Here is a 13,669-nt window from a genome sequence, read left to right as displayed (position 1 = left end):
CTGGAAACTGGACTCATCTGACCACAGACTCTTCTTCCACTTCCTGGTTGTCCGGTTCTCATGTGCTTGTGCCCAATGACGTCAGGCTAACCTCTGTCTCTCATTGATCAGGGGCTTCTTGACAGCCTTGTAGGACCTTAAGACATGATATAAAAGTCAGCCATGTAAATTGCAGGTGGAACACTGGACACCAGTTTGGTTTGACCACTGCTGCTGAAGCTCCTGTGATGTCATTTGGTGGTTTTCCTGCACATGCAGATCAGGATGTAATCATTTCTTGCTGAAGTAACCCTTGGCCGTCCAAATCTTAGTTTGTCTTCTAAGCTGTTGGTTGGTCTATATTTCTGCAGAGTATCCAACTGCTGAAGGACTGCATCTGCACTTCCTGGCTATCTGGTGGCAGCTGTACCCTTCCTGGCTGAGAATCTGTATCTTCAGGCGTGTTTCCTGCATTAGGTTCCTTGTTTTAGCTATTTTTGTCTCTGAAGACAAAAATGTCTCTTTCAAATGTGCTGCTTTATATAGACACGAAGCACGGCAACAAAAAATATCTTTCAATAAAAAGCACAACCTTCATCACTGGATCACTGGTACGAAAACGACCCACTTCTGAAAATTTCTTATGTATTTTTATGGAGCCAATCAATTTTAAGTTTTTAATGGCTTTTTTAGGATTTGTTTAGTATTTTGGCTGTGACTGTATTAAAAGAAACTGCACTGGAAGACCTAAGAATGATTCTTCATGCAGTATTTCACAAATGCATGGGGTGTCCAAAACGTTTCTCCACCACTGTATACGGACACAAGCGTGTTTGGTGCCCTCTGCTGTTGGCTCCAGCTGTCCTCCACGTTGAAATTTAAGTATTTTCCTTGTGGCTACACACATTCCAAATAATGTCTGCTCAAAGACAAGTCTCTTTGAAATTGCCTTCGGCTCTGCAGATGACCATGAGTCATTCCAACGTTTCACAGAGGTTCTTTCTGTGTTCACTACACATAAGCAGACACTGCTTATGAGCCTCATTTATTTCTCTCACATGCACATCACCATGATATCAGCATCATGTCACATTCACAATCTTCTAAGGTTTTCCATCAAATCAAATAGAAGAATCACTGCAAAAGCTTTAGTTTTTTTTCCATATTTATTAATCAATTCACACTCATTTCATATGATTTCAACAATCATATATTCAATCAATGGCTTACACAATACTCAGATATAGATCTCCTGTGGACAGCAAATGCACACACAACATGAGACGACAACATACACTCGTATAACATCTTTGATTCACAATGTCTGCTGGGGTCACCCACAATCTCAGAAACACATACCAGATGTGGTTGCCATGGGTACAATGATGAAATCGCCCATATGTAAACATGAATCTGTGAACATCGATACAGAAGATGTAGCTATCAATACACACCAGCACGTGGAATGAGACAGTAAATATACAGCTCTCCATTATGATTTTTTAAAATTCATTTCACACCAAAAAAGCTAATTTTCTGTGTGGTTTTAAAAGAAAAATAAACCGTAAACCAAAAAAAAAAGCAATATTTAAAAGTCTTTTATTTTTTGTCCCTTGGTTGTAAAAGTGGTAGAAGTTTGTTGATGAGCCTTTTCACCACCAGGAATGAACATGCAGCACTGTCATTCAAGCAGCTGATGTGGAGGGGAGGCGGTGAGGAGATGGACAGTGTGGGAGGAGGGGAGGTTTGACCCAGGAAAAAACATAACTTAATCAACACTCAATGTCAGGACAAAAACAGAGCGAAGTGTTACACTTTGAAATCCAACAGGTTGCAGTCGATCTTGTAGTAGACGTAAGGATAATACTCCTGCTGGCTCAGGTTTAGGCCTGGGATGTCCATCGCAGACTGGAGAAGGCAAAAAGAGTTTTAAAAAGCAGCAGTGTCAGTGTGGGGAAGCAGCTATTTGAATATCTAAAGGAGGTTTATCTTGAAACATAAGAGTCACTGAATCCATGCAAGCTTGTATGGATTGAATATATAAATAAACTATAATGAGTCACTCTGTACGTCCCAGGTTTCCCGCCATTATACTTCAAATTGTGAAATGTAAACTTGTAAAAAAAGATTACTCTTCTGATTGTTTCTGAAAATATTTTTTGTAAGAAGTTTATTATTGTTTCATGTTTAAAGCTGTACTTTATACCTAGTTGATATGTCCTTTCTGCAGTAACCAGCAGCTGCCATGGGAGGGAGCACCTGTTTTATTTTGACATTGTAAAGGAAAACCCTTCCTGCTAGCCCCACCCCCCTCATCCCCACTCTCACCCCAACTGGTCGAGGTAGATGGTCGCGTTCCCTCCTGAGCCTGGCTGTCAGGGCATTTTTTCCCCCCAGTCTCCCCATTAAGGAGTGGTTTATTTTTGGGGTTTTTTGGTTCCTTTCCCCCATTGCTGACTCCTTGCTCATAGAGAATCCAAAGGCCACTTTGGATTGTTGGGTTCTGTTTAAAACCTGTAAGGTCTTCATGTCACCTTACTATGTGAAATGCTATGAGATGACGTGTATTGGCGTTATATAAATAATATCTAATTGAACTGAGTTGATGGAGCACAGTCAGAGACTGCTGCAGTAGAGACTCCGCTGCTATCACAGTAAACTATTTTAATTATTATTTAATGTTATTATGCAGTATGGGTCAAACCATGAAATAGACAGGAAAAAAAATACTTTTCCAACAATGGCAATTTTTTTCCAGGTTGTGATCAGCTTCGCATTTTTTGTGTGCGATGCATCATGGAAGTACTCTCAAAAACTGACTGTATTAAGTCTGGATTTTGTCACTTCTGCAGTGTGAGCATACCACAGACTCAACCCTGCTCAGAATTAACATGCAGTGTGGGTTTATGAAACACCACATGTCCTGTTTCTGAAATTAATGCTTCTTTTTAATCTTTTTCAATGGACTACACTGTGCACATTTTAGCAGTTATTTCAAATGCAAATGTTTAAAATGTAATTTAGAATAAAGGAGTAGTTAATTGTTTCTTAAGGAGATGCTTTGTGTTTCAATAACACTGTTTGTCTTCTTATCTCAATATTGGGTTCAATACTGAGACAATCCTTGGCACTTGAAGCAACACAGGCACATTTCTATATTGTAATATAAAGTTCAACAGTATTTCTTAATGCTGTGAGCTTGTAGTAAGTACAGTGGATTACTCACATCAATGATTGCTGCTGCGCTGCTGTCCAGATGTTTGTACAGATCATTTAGCACCTCCCTCAGCTTCTTCAGGGTCTTCTTGTTTGGCTGCAGGAGCATGGCCTGAAAGTTCACTGGCAGCCCATATCTGGAGGAGCAGCACATGACATGATTAGGTTCAGCATCATGGGACGGTTAAACATTTGGGGTCACTGAAAAAGAGGCAAGCAGCATCAGGCCATGCTTCGGCCTTAATAGAGCTGCATGTATGGGTGATGTTAGGATTTCACCGTCATATCAGTACCTTAAAACAGATTCCACAAAGACCCTCAGTGCTTTAATGTGAATCCATGCAATGAAGGCTTCACTGAAGTTCACTTTCAGCCATCGGACAAGTGGACCCTGCAGAGAAGGGTAACAGTAGTCGTTTATTTTAGATGAGGCAGTCCTAAATTACACATTAAACTTAAATTAATTTGCAATAAGGGCCTCAAAATGTCTGGTTTATCAAAATCGGCTTGTTGAAATCTGGCAAATGGGTCCAGTAGAAGAGGATGGCACCATTTCTCTTTCTGTCCTACGACACCGCATTTTATGCAACAGCACTGCTAAGTAAAAAATAGTTTGTTTCCTGCAGTGGATTTGTGTGGTCAGCATTCTCTAACGATCGCAGCCTGCCCAGGAGCTACCTTTCAGATTGATTCGAGCTCTAATAGGTTGTTTTCTGATACAAGCAAACACATTTTTTTCAAGGAAAACAGTAAAAAAAAATCCACTGTCAAGCTCTCCACTAAAGAAAAAATACAATACAGACAATAGTAAAATAAACTAGAATCGTATGAGCCCCTCCCTTAATTGTGATTTATTTTTTTTGATACACATTAAATATTCCTCTCATTTTTTATCAAACAATCCAGAAAACAATAACTCTCTATATTTTACATTCTGAGCATACTATGGGTTTTTAGATTGAGAGAAGTCTAGCATTTATTTCAGGACATGCAATAAATGAAACATGTCAGAAGTGGCTAATTTGTCAAAGGAAATAGCGTTTTTGGTATTTTCTGTTACAGTGCTGTTGGTGTTATGTGAGATAATGTAGTTGTAAATAGAGATTGTTTAGCAGTTTACTGACGTGTTCATGCTTTGTTATCTGAGTTTTAAGTCTTAAACACATTCTATAACATATCAATTGCTTTTTGTATGTGCTCTGGACTAGATTTTCTGAAAACACGGCTTAGATGCGAGTTTATTTGCATCACATACTAAACCTGAACTGTGTAGAATGTGAGAAATCTAACTAGACATGATACTAGGGAAAATGGCTCAGTAATGTATATGTACATACATTTACACAGTAGATAATGGGCTACATGTCAAACCACTTGGTTGCTTTTTTTTTGTTTTACTCGATTAAAATCTAAAACTATTATTAACATTCTAAGCACAATCAACATAGAATCATTAATGAAAATGACAGAAAAACAGTTCTCCAGAAGAAATCTATGAATCTATGTGCAAAGATTTTAAAACTTCCACAGCATCCGTTTTACTTACAAACTGCTTCTTTTTATCTGTGGAGAGCCGCGTCATCTCCTCTTTGTCTGCCTTCATCTCCTCTTCATTGTACTGAAAGTCTCTCACTGTGAACCTATGAATAAAATACAGACTTCATTTAACCACTAACATATTTGTTTGCACGAAGAAGTAAATATTCTAAACAACTTTAGATTCTTCACATATTTAAGATGTGAGAAGGTGGGCTGTCAGAAAGCAAATAAATTGTTTTCTGCAGCCTGTAGCTTGTTCTTGTGATATTCATAGTTATTTACATTCACCTTGCAGACTGGCTTCAAATTTCAAATTTTCTCACATAGATGCTTCCTACACTTCTTTTTATCATTCACACACTGGTGCGTAATAATAGAAAGTCATTACACAGTAAAATAAAAACAAAAAACCCAACTCTTACTTGTTCTCTCTGGCTTTGTGTTTGAAGTCATCAATTGCTTTCCTGAATAGAGTAACACTGAACAGCCCACTGTCATTGTCCTCAAATAGCAGGCTATAAAAAGACAGGTACTTGTTTTAGTGATAGTCAAGCAAACTGGAAACCAACAATTCAGTATAGTGAGACTGTAGATTTTTAGTAGAAGAAATTATGAAAAATATAAAAGAAATCAAAGTCATGGATCACAAACAGTATGCTAAAAATACAGATACTTCACATTGGTGTTTGCTAAACCTTTCATCTAATTGCTTTGATGTGAATGACATGACTTACTTTGAGGATCGAGGCACGACCATCTCAGCAAGTGTTTCATATGTTTTCTGCCAGTCAGGGTAGCCTGTCCTGAAAAACACATAAAAGATATGTGTTGTAGATTTAAAAGCTCTCAATCAATCAGTACATGTTTGTTAATCGTGACTGACTGGACAATTAACACTCACTTTGGTACAACTACCAGCAGAGTGATGAGGTACTCAGAATCAAGTACAAAGTCTTCCTTCCTTACAATGTCAGCCAAGCTCCTGGTCAGCAGGCTCCCCCTGGTGGCACACAGCAGTGTTACAATAACAGGTGCTTGGTGTTGATTAAGCATTTCAGAGTCACGGTAACTTTTAAAAAGCTGACAAATTAGTAGAACCAGTCAGTGTTCTTTGAAGCGTGACTTGAGAATAAATACAGGCGAAGACAAACAAAACACTGCACTGATATCCCTTAAATGTAAATGTTAGCTGTGCTTATTTGTCCACATGGATCACTTACGCATTCTTCCTCTCTAAGTTCTGCAGGTTTCCCTTCAGGTTATTATAAGCTGAAGCTCTGGTCTTCAAGTCATTATCAATCTGGGTTACTTGCTGTAAGACATGAAACACATGGCTGGCCATATTTATGCCTGACAAATGAAAAGTTGTGTAGCAAGGCCTTTATGACACACAAAAAAAATACTTAGAGTAACATAAGTACATGGAGGCAACAGGAATATAGTGTTGAGCCCTACTGCAATTTATTAGGCTACACAAATAAACAAAATATCCAGTTCTACATAAATATCTTCCCATATTTTGACATACCAACATGATGAATTTAATGGTGTGACAGACCTACCTTTGAGATGATTTCAGAGATGTTTTTAAGTGACTGTTTTATGGGATATTTTGCCATATCCCACTGGAATCTTGTGATGTAGGTGACAAGATCAACTGAAAAAAAAACACAAAAGACCTGTCAGGCTATTATGTGCTAATGATCAACTGATCCTCAGATAGAAGGCGGGTAAAGCTACAGTTTTATTGCAGTGATTTCCGGTAAAGCTAACAGAATAATTACAACATATATCAGAGCGCCTAAACACATAGTTCCCATCTGCTTGTTAAGATTGGACATATCAACCTTCTTCTCTACTGCTCTGGCTGAGGCTCTCATCTTTAAACGTGCCACAATGCTTTGTCACTGCCAGAACAGATCTGAGTCCTTGAATCATTGTACTGCTCTTAATTTTTCTCCTTCCAAATAAATAAAGTTAGTTTTTATTTCATTAATTGATAAAAGAAAAGAAACAAAAATAATTTTTAATATATATATATATATATATATATATATATATATATATATATATATATATATATATATATATATATATATATATATACAAAACCAAAAGTTTCCCTTTAAATCTTCCCCTTTATAACAAACAATTGGTTTACAATGAGCATTAAAAACAAACAACAAACAAAATGACTATAATGTGTGAGAGGCCTGCACAGCCTCATTCTCACTCATATCAGAGTTTTCTCTCATGACAAACACTATGATACTCTTACTTTCTTTGTATTTTAATATTATGCTGGTTTTAATCACATTTTTAAATATTACCTGTGATTTACATTCTTTTGACCCCTTTTACAGAAATGCAACATTCCATAAATTTCGTCCTAAATAAAGACACCATATGGCAGTAAGTGCCTCTACTAGTTCGGGCACTCACAGGTGCTGCAGCTCAGTAACTGATCCTCAATGTCCATCTAGAATGACCCTCATGTTCTAAAAGACACTGCCAGTGCCGTTTATATTCGCCTAACACTTGTGTAGTAGTGACAGATTGCTATGTGCTAATTAGCCCAGCTTTACTAACCCTTCGGGTTGGTCCCTGTTTAGTTTTATGTCTAAAGTTATGGCTGTCGGCTCAGCGATTCCTAATAAAAAAGAGAAAAATAATTTCTGTTAAAAAAAAACCCTTGACATATCTGCAGATGTCTAGATTATCTATCGACTCTAGATTGTCTCAACATTATCCAGACTATTCTGACACTGTTGCTAGAAAAGCTATTTATATTTAAGTTTATAAATAGTTTTTTCCCCTTTTTCTAGGAGATGGATGTCTCAAACATTGCAAAGAATATTTGTACTTGTGTGCCTAAAATTGTTGTTATCATCACTGCCCAGCTGCTTTGCATTACCCCATTTAATAATCAGAGGTCATTTTTACGAGCATATTCGGGACACACAGCATCATAACCACCACTGTACCTCCGTTGGCCAGCAGGTTCTCTTGTACTTTGTCTCGGCTGTCCTCCAGCACGTCGGCCATGTACTGAGCCACCTTCTTCACCACACTGTGAACACCCAGGAGACATCAAAACATGCTGCGCCAACACAAACTGCACACACAAAGCCACTGTAAACCACACATGCTCACATGACCACCACAACCTCATCCCCCCCAAATTTAACATAAACAGATACACACATCAAGAAGTTTCACACACTCCCGTTAAGGTAATCTCCTGACAAGGCAATTCATAATATGGCAGACGTTCAGAGTTCAAGATTTTTAAACACACTGTTCAGCCACACATCAAAGCAGCAGAGAAGCCACAGAGAAACTGAGAGCCAAGTCACATTAGATGCATAAAAAGTTCATAAGAAAGTATGTCAGTTGCTAATGTTCAGTTTTTAGCTATCTGTAATATATTTATAATGTCCATATCATCTTAAACACAGAGAATACACACAGAAATCTGTGCATTTTTTTTTTTTTTTTTTTTTTTTTTAAAAGAATTCAATATTTTTTGTAGATACGCTGGACAGAAACTTCAAAAAGGAACTAGATTAAAGACAGGCTGTAGGCAAACAAGTGAAACCGTGTTGCAACGCTGGTCTTTCTCACAGTCTTGGAACTATCCACAGAGGAAGCAAACCCAGTTCAAGCAGTAATGACTGTGTGTGAGTTTTGGATGTCAGTATTTCCAAAAGACTATAAACTACAGACAAACATAGTCATGGCAAATAAGCCATCGGATATAAATATGACTAAAGAAAGAACTGCTGGTGTGTCACCTAACTGTAAATTGCTAAGTTTAGACTTCGAGGCTCACTAACCTCAAGTCCATGTGAAATTCCTCATTGTTAAAAGGTAAAGGAAAGAATTAGGGAATGGCAAACCGGCTACATCAGAGGATCAGGAAGCCTGGTTAGATTTTTGTTTTTCTTTCATAAAATAGGTTGATTATAACTCTCATTATAAAATTATTCATCAGGAAAGCAATGTTAGGTTCAGACAGAATACAGCAGGATGCATACCTTTCAACAAAGGAATCTAATTTGGCCAGTTCATCCGACAACCCGACCAAGACATCTAATGTCCCAACCTGTTTTTGGACACAAAAACAAAAAAATAAAACATTTGAGTCATCAGTCCTGAAATCTGGGCCAGTTTTAAGTTGGGTCAGCAGGGCTGTGTTTAAACAGTGACACGAGGGGTTCAAACAGCCTACAGTGACACCCAGGGGGCCCTATGTGCTTAGGATGGCGCCTCTTTGTCCACAGCCACTCATGCATTTCTAACAGTTCCAGGAGGACATTATGGCCCCATGTTGCAGCAAGGTCAGCGGGGTTACATCACCCCGGTGATGCACAGAGAGGAACCATAGATGAGCTGCACCGCTCTGTGGATGAAAACTTCACCTAACCACCGCTTCAACATGAATGCAATGGATCTGAGTAGAGACTGCTTCCCATACACACAAACAGCTTATTCTTGACAGTGGATACACAAGGTGAGCGACTTTGATATTAGCCACGTTTTACTTCTCAAATTACTGTTGAAATAGATAAAAAGCTAATTCTGAACTGTTCAAGAGAGAAAACTGTGGCCTTTATCATAGATTGCTATAGAATTATGGCTATAGAATTATGGCTACAGAATGGCTCTGTCCTGCAACAAGGAGAGAAAATGCATCCCACTGTGACAGGCAGGGGAAACTATAAAGCCACGCTAACCTTGAGGTCTGGAATGTTGAACTTGTGGTTGGTGGACAGGTTGTTGGTACGTGTGGTGGCTGCCATCATTTTGTCCCATGTTTGCTGGCAGGTCTTTTCTCCAGGCGCAGAGATCAACCAAAACTCTGTCATGTTTACAGCACTGGTGCAGCTCGACAAAACTGAAAGGAAAATGTATTTAGACTAGTGTGTCAAGTATTATTGTTATTATTAGACTTAACATTTAATAAAGCATAAACAACTGTCTTCTTTAGTAATTAACTTCAATACAGCCTCTAGACATGGTAACTACTGTGTTTACATATAATGTGTCTGTAGCAGTATTTTAGCATTAGCTAGTGTTGGAGTAATAAAGTGTGCTAGGTGTGTTTACTACTAAGCAGGGTAAAGAAATGATGCTAAACTAGCACCAGGAGCCAATTCAGTGCTACTCCACTGCTGACAGACGTATCTGTTTCGCCAGTACTTTACTTCGTACCCGCTAACTAACGACACAAAAGCAGAAACGAGAACTACATCGTAAATGACACAAACCGTAGCTAGCAAAGAATCTCCTAAGGTCAAGCAGCATCTAGCAGGGATTAGCTACCGTTAGCCACTTAGCTAGCTGTGCTAACAACAACAACAACAACACAGGGGGTTGTTGGATTTATTAAACAGTCTACTCACCCGTATGTTATAAATGTGGCTGTTATTAGTGACAATATATCTGTTAGTAGTGTTTCTATGGCTGGATAATGTTCATAGTTGCCATTCAAGTGCAGTTCGTGAGGTCTCCTGACAGCAGCATCAGAGTCAGCTGATCTGCTGGAGGAACAGGAAGGCTTCCACGCTCTCTGTTGGAAACACAGCAGCGACCACAGCTGGCTGACAGCTGGGTACTGCAGGTCACAGTTTACAATAATAACACTGTGCACCTATCAATCCTAAGGTTTAATTAAAGGTACTTTAGTGGGGCCAGTCGTTACAATCTAAGACAGAAGCCTCCAGATAAAGGAGCATTTATTCCACACTCTGGAGAAACCATATAAAGACTGTGTTATTGTTATGTAACCGTGAATAGCTCACAGATTGCCATGAATCAGGGCTTTATTTTGCAGAATAGAGCTGACATTTGTATTCCATAGAAAATTAAACAAAAGATTACTTTTTTATTATTATTTAAACGTGAAATTTCAGCAAATTTCTTCGATGACAAGACCTCTACCCCGGATTTAAGGCTCATTCCAAATGCATTCTTACCTTATTAGAGAAGCAGACATTGGCAGATGTTGGGTGCCAAGTCAGCAGCACTTGAGGCTTTAGAGTTACTAAATTTAGAAAAGCCGGGTCAGGTTTCCTGACTTTGGGTGTCTCCTGTACAGAAACTGAGGAAAACGCCCCCAAAGGGACATGTTTATAGTTCAGTGGGTCTGGGGTTCATTGTTTGGGACACAATGCTTGGTCTGCCTGGAGCCAACCCTGGACATCAAACGGCAGGGTTGAGTTTGCCCATGGCTGGCTAAAGGCCAGTCTGGCTAGATGTTATCAGGACACACACGCCACAATCAGGCTTTCTGCAGAAGGCAGGCTACTGCTGAGACCTCCACAGGTTCAGTAAGAGAGAGAGTGTGTTGTTTTAGCAATAAATAGCATTAAATAACTATTTAGAGGCTTGAAGCCATCCCCTATCTTGCACACCACTCAATACAGTGTTTTTGCATGGACAGCCATCAGAACTTCTCACGCATGTGTCGTGTGATTGATCTGAAAGTATGAGAGCTGCATGAGACCTGAAAGTGTTCAGGCATCTGAATAGAAAAGAAGCATTAAAATAGCTAACACATCTTATAACTATTGGAGCAAACATACTTCTGTCATCTCTTCTCTTTCTCCATTTCTTTGGAAAATTGTTCTTTAAAAATAATAATAAGGTATTAAATTCCTCAGGTACAACAAAAGAATGTTGTTGGATAACTCATGAGTTCCAGGAATGAAGGCCTTTCCTAATGCTTTGTGCACACTGTCTCACTCCACATCACCTGTTTAATCTTTAAACTAGCTTGGACTACACTGACCTGTGGTTTCCAGGTAGACTGACGAATATGTGTGTAAATGTGATTGAATGTGCTGCATTACTTATGTAATGCATGCACGTCCACACTCATACACCCAAACAGACACAAAACCCAAGGTATTTAAAATGTCCTACAATTCATGTGGAGAAATTTACAAGAACTACCTGGAAGTCTGATTTTCTCAGAAACAATGTACAGCATCAGTTTAATCTCATGCACTGACACAGAGGTATGTCATGAACTACATATAATTAATTATTGGGCAATCTGTCTTGGCAAAAAGGAAATGAGGGTGAAATGTGCATCATTTTTTAGACTGAGTTATTGTTTGTCCATCATGGTATATCTCGCTGTGTCTCTCCACCTCTTTGATACTATTGTTATACATGACATGTCCTGGGAAAGCCCACAGATAGAGATTGTTCCTTTTTGGTGGCATATTGTCCAGGAAAAGCTAAGCATTTTTCCGGTAAATTTTTAGCTGCATTAAAATTTCACATATATGTATATATATCAGCCATTATTAGATGAGAAATCAGCAATTTTCTTGTGTTAGGATTTCTAAGGAGTTTGGTGCATATTTGTGATATTCCCGCAGCCAGTTGCTTTATATTTCCCCTGCTTAAGATTCAGATCAGTGTGAGGAGAAGTTTGTTTGGAGTTCCTCTTTACTTAGCAACATTCTTTGGCAAAAAAAGAGGTGAAAGCACTTCTGAGTGACTTAACAACACAAGAGCCTGTTGTGTAAGACCAGTTTTTTTAGTTAGTTAGTTACTCATGTCCACATAAATTACTGATAAATTACTTATTATATAAATATGGATAGATGGATGATCTGTATTATAGACCTAAAGTCTCTTTATGGAAAATAATGTTTTTTATTTATTAATTCTGCTTATGCACAAACAGTATCATATAACTGAAGAAAATGTAGAAGGCAATCAGTTTTGTTGGAAGTGTTTTGTTATTTTATCTTTTCATCATTGGAATATGTTGTTTATTCCTTTTTGCCTGCAGATTCTTGGGCAGTGAGAACTGATTTAGGCTCTTTCTAAGTTTGTGCGCTGATGTAATCTGTTTGCAAATAAGAATTCCTGCTGCACAATGCAGCCACTGGAGTATTTGCCCTCACAGTGGGTGGTGCACATGTCCCTCTGTCGCATACCCAGTGGTCGCGATGGTTATTATGATCTAAACAATGGAAATCAAACATTGTGCTTTACTGGAAGCCACTTTAGATGCTATGTGTGATTAGCCTTATATATACATAGTCTCGTTTAGCGTTCGAGAAAACAGACACAAAACACGGAACAGCTTTTGTATTGCAGTCCACGGAAAAGACGTTGCCTCTGCAGCCTTTACAATGGACTCTAAGCAAGAGTTTTATTAGTGAAACAAACACTGCTATTGTTTATTTTCCCCCAAGGAGTGCTCAAAGCTCATCTAACACTCTGAAGAATTTTATAGTTATGTGAAAAAAACAGCACATCATGAACTTCTATATAATCTAAAATATGATGTAGGTCAATAGGGGTGGCAAAATTTTCAGGGAAATTGTTTTGTTTTTGGTTAACACAGGATTTCCATGAAGGAACAGGGCTTTTAGGTACACTGGGGTGCAGTTTACTGGATGCTAGGAAACTTAATAATGTGTACTGAGAACATTTGATTGTATATGTATTCTAAGTAGATTTTTGTGCTCATTAGTACTTTATGTCCTGTCACTCTGCAAGAAGATCAAGTAGCCAAATGCTGCAAAGACAATGTTGAAACGGAGGCTGATATTAGTGGATCATTTTAATAAATGCAAAGCGCAAAAGCAAACTTGACACATTTTCATGAACATATTTTAAATATTTCTGAACACACCTACAAGTAATTTCTATTGTTTTAAATAGTAAACAGACTCTGCACACTGTGCAAAAGGACACATTGAAAATTTGACAGATATTTTTTGATTTTCTTCTTGAGCACTGATATGGAGTGAAAACAGCCCCAGAGAAAACACTTGCCTTCTGTTTGGCTACAGTCGCTGAGCTTTCCCTAGCACCCTCCGCCTCCAGTGTTGAGGAGGGAGACATGCAAATTTATCTTCTTGGGGAAAAAACAAAAAGAAAACAGCCTCAGACCCTGCATTTTCAG

At 38.4% G+C, this 13,669-nt stretch overlaps 1 protein-coding gene across 1 annotated transcript; it reads right to left on the bottom strand.

Annotated features, from left to right (window-relative positions):
* Positions 1-1,126: 1,126 nt before the first annotated feature.
* atp6v1c1a (ATPase H+ transporting V1 subunit C1a) lies at positions 1,127-10,298 on the bottom strand. The gene is made up of 13 exons (XM_023271487.3): positions 10,140-10,298; positions 9,471-9,631; positions 8,772-8,839; positions 7,719-7,804; positions 6,297-6,391; positions 5,955-6,046; positions 5,636-5,734; positions 5,469-5,537; positions 5,157-5,249; positions 4,742-4,835; positions 3,489-3,586; positions 3,206-3,332; positions 1,127-1,887 (listed from the first exon to the last, which is right to left on the bottom strand). Exons 2-13 carry the CDS (start codon positions 9,600-9,602, stop codon positions 1,789-1,791), a joined length of 1,152 nt encoding a protein of 383 aa, XP_023127255.1. The 5' UTR covers positions 9,603-9,631; positions 10,140-10,298; the 3' UTR covers positions 1,127-1,788.
* Positions 10,299-13,669: the final 3,371 nt, after the last annotated feature.

The sequence above is a fragment of the Amphiprion ocellaris genome, chromosome 9 (genome assembly GCF_022539595.1).
Source record: "Amphiprion ocellaris isolate individual 3 ecotype Okinawa chromosome 9, ASM2253959v1, whole genome shotgun sequence".
NCBI lineage: Eukaryota > Metazoa > Chordata > Actinopteri > Pomacentridae > Amphiprion > Amphiprion ocellaris.
Note: the sequence above shows the minus strand (reverse complement) of the source record. Positions and strands in the feature narration are given on the sequence as shown.

Bases quoted from the DNA above. Each gene is read 5' to 3' on its own strand.
- atp6v1c1a (XM_023271487.3), bottom strand. From the start codon at position 9,602: ATGACAGAGTTTTGGTTGATCTCTGCGCCTGGAGAAAAGACCTGCCAG. The intron at 6,392-7,718 runs GTACAGTGGTGG...TTTTTTTTTCAG, and splicing joins GAACCTGCTGGCCAACGGAG to TTGATCTTGTCACCTACATC. The intron at 6,047-6,296 runs GTAGGTCTGTCA...CATGTCTTACAG, and splicing joins TCTCTGAAATCATCTCAAAG to CAAGTAACCCAGATTGATAA.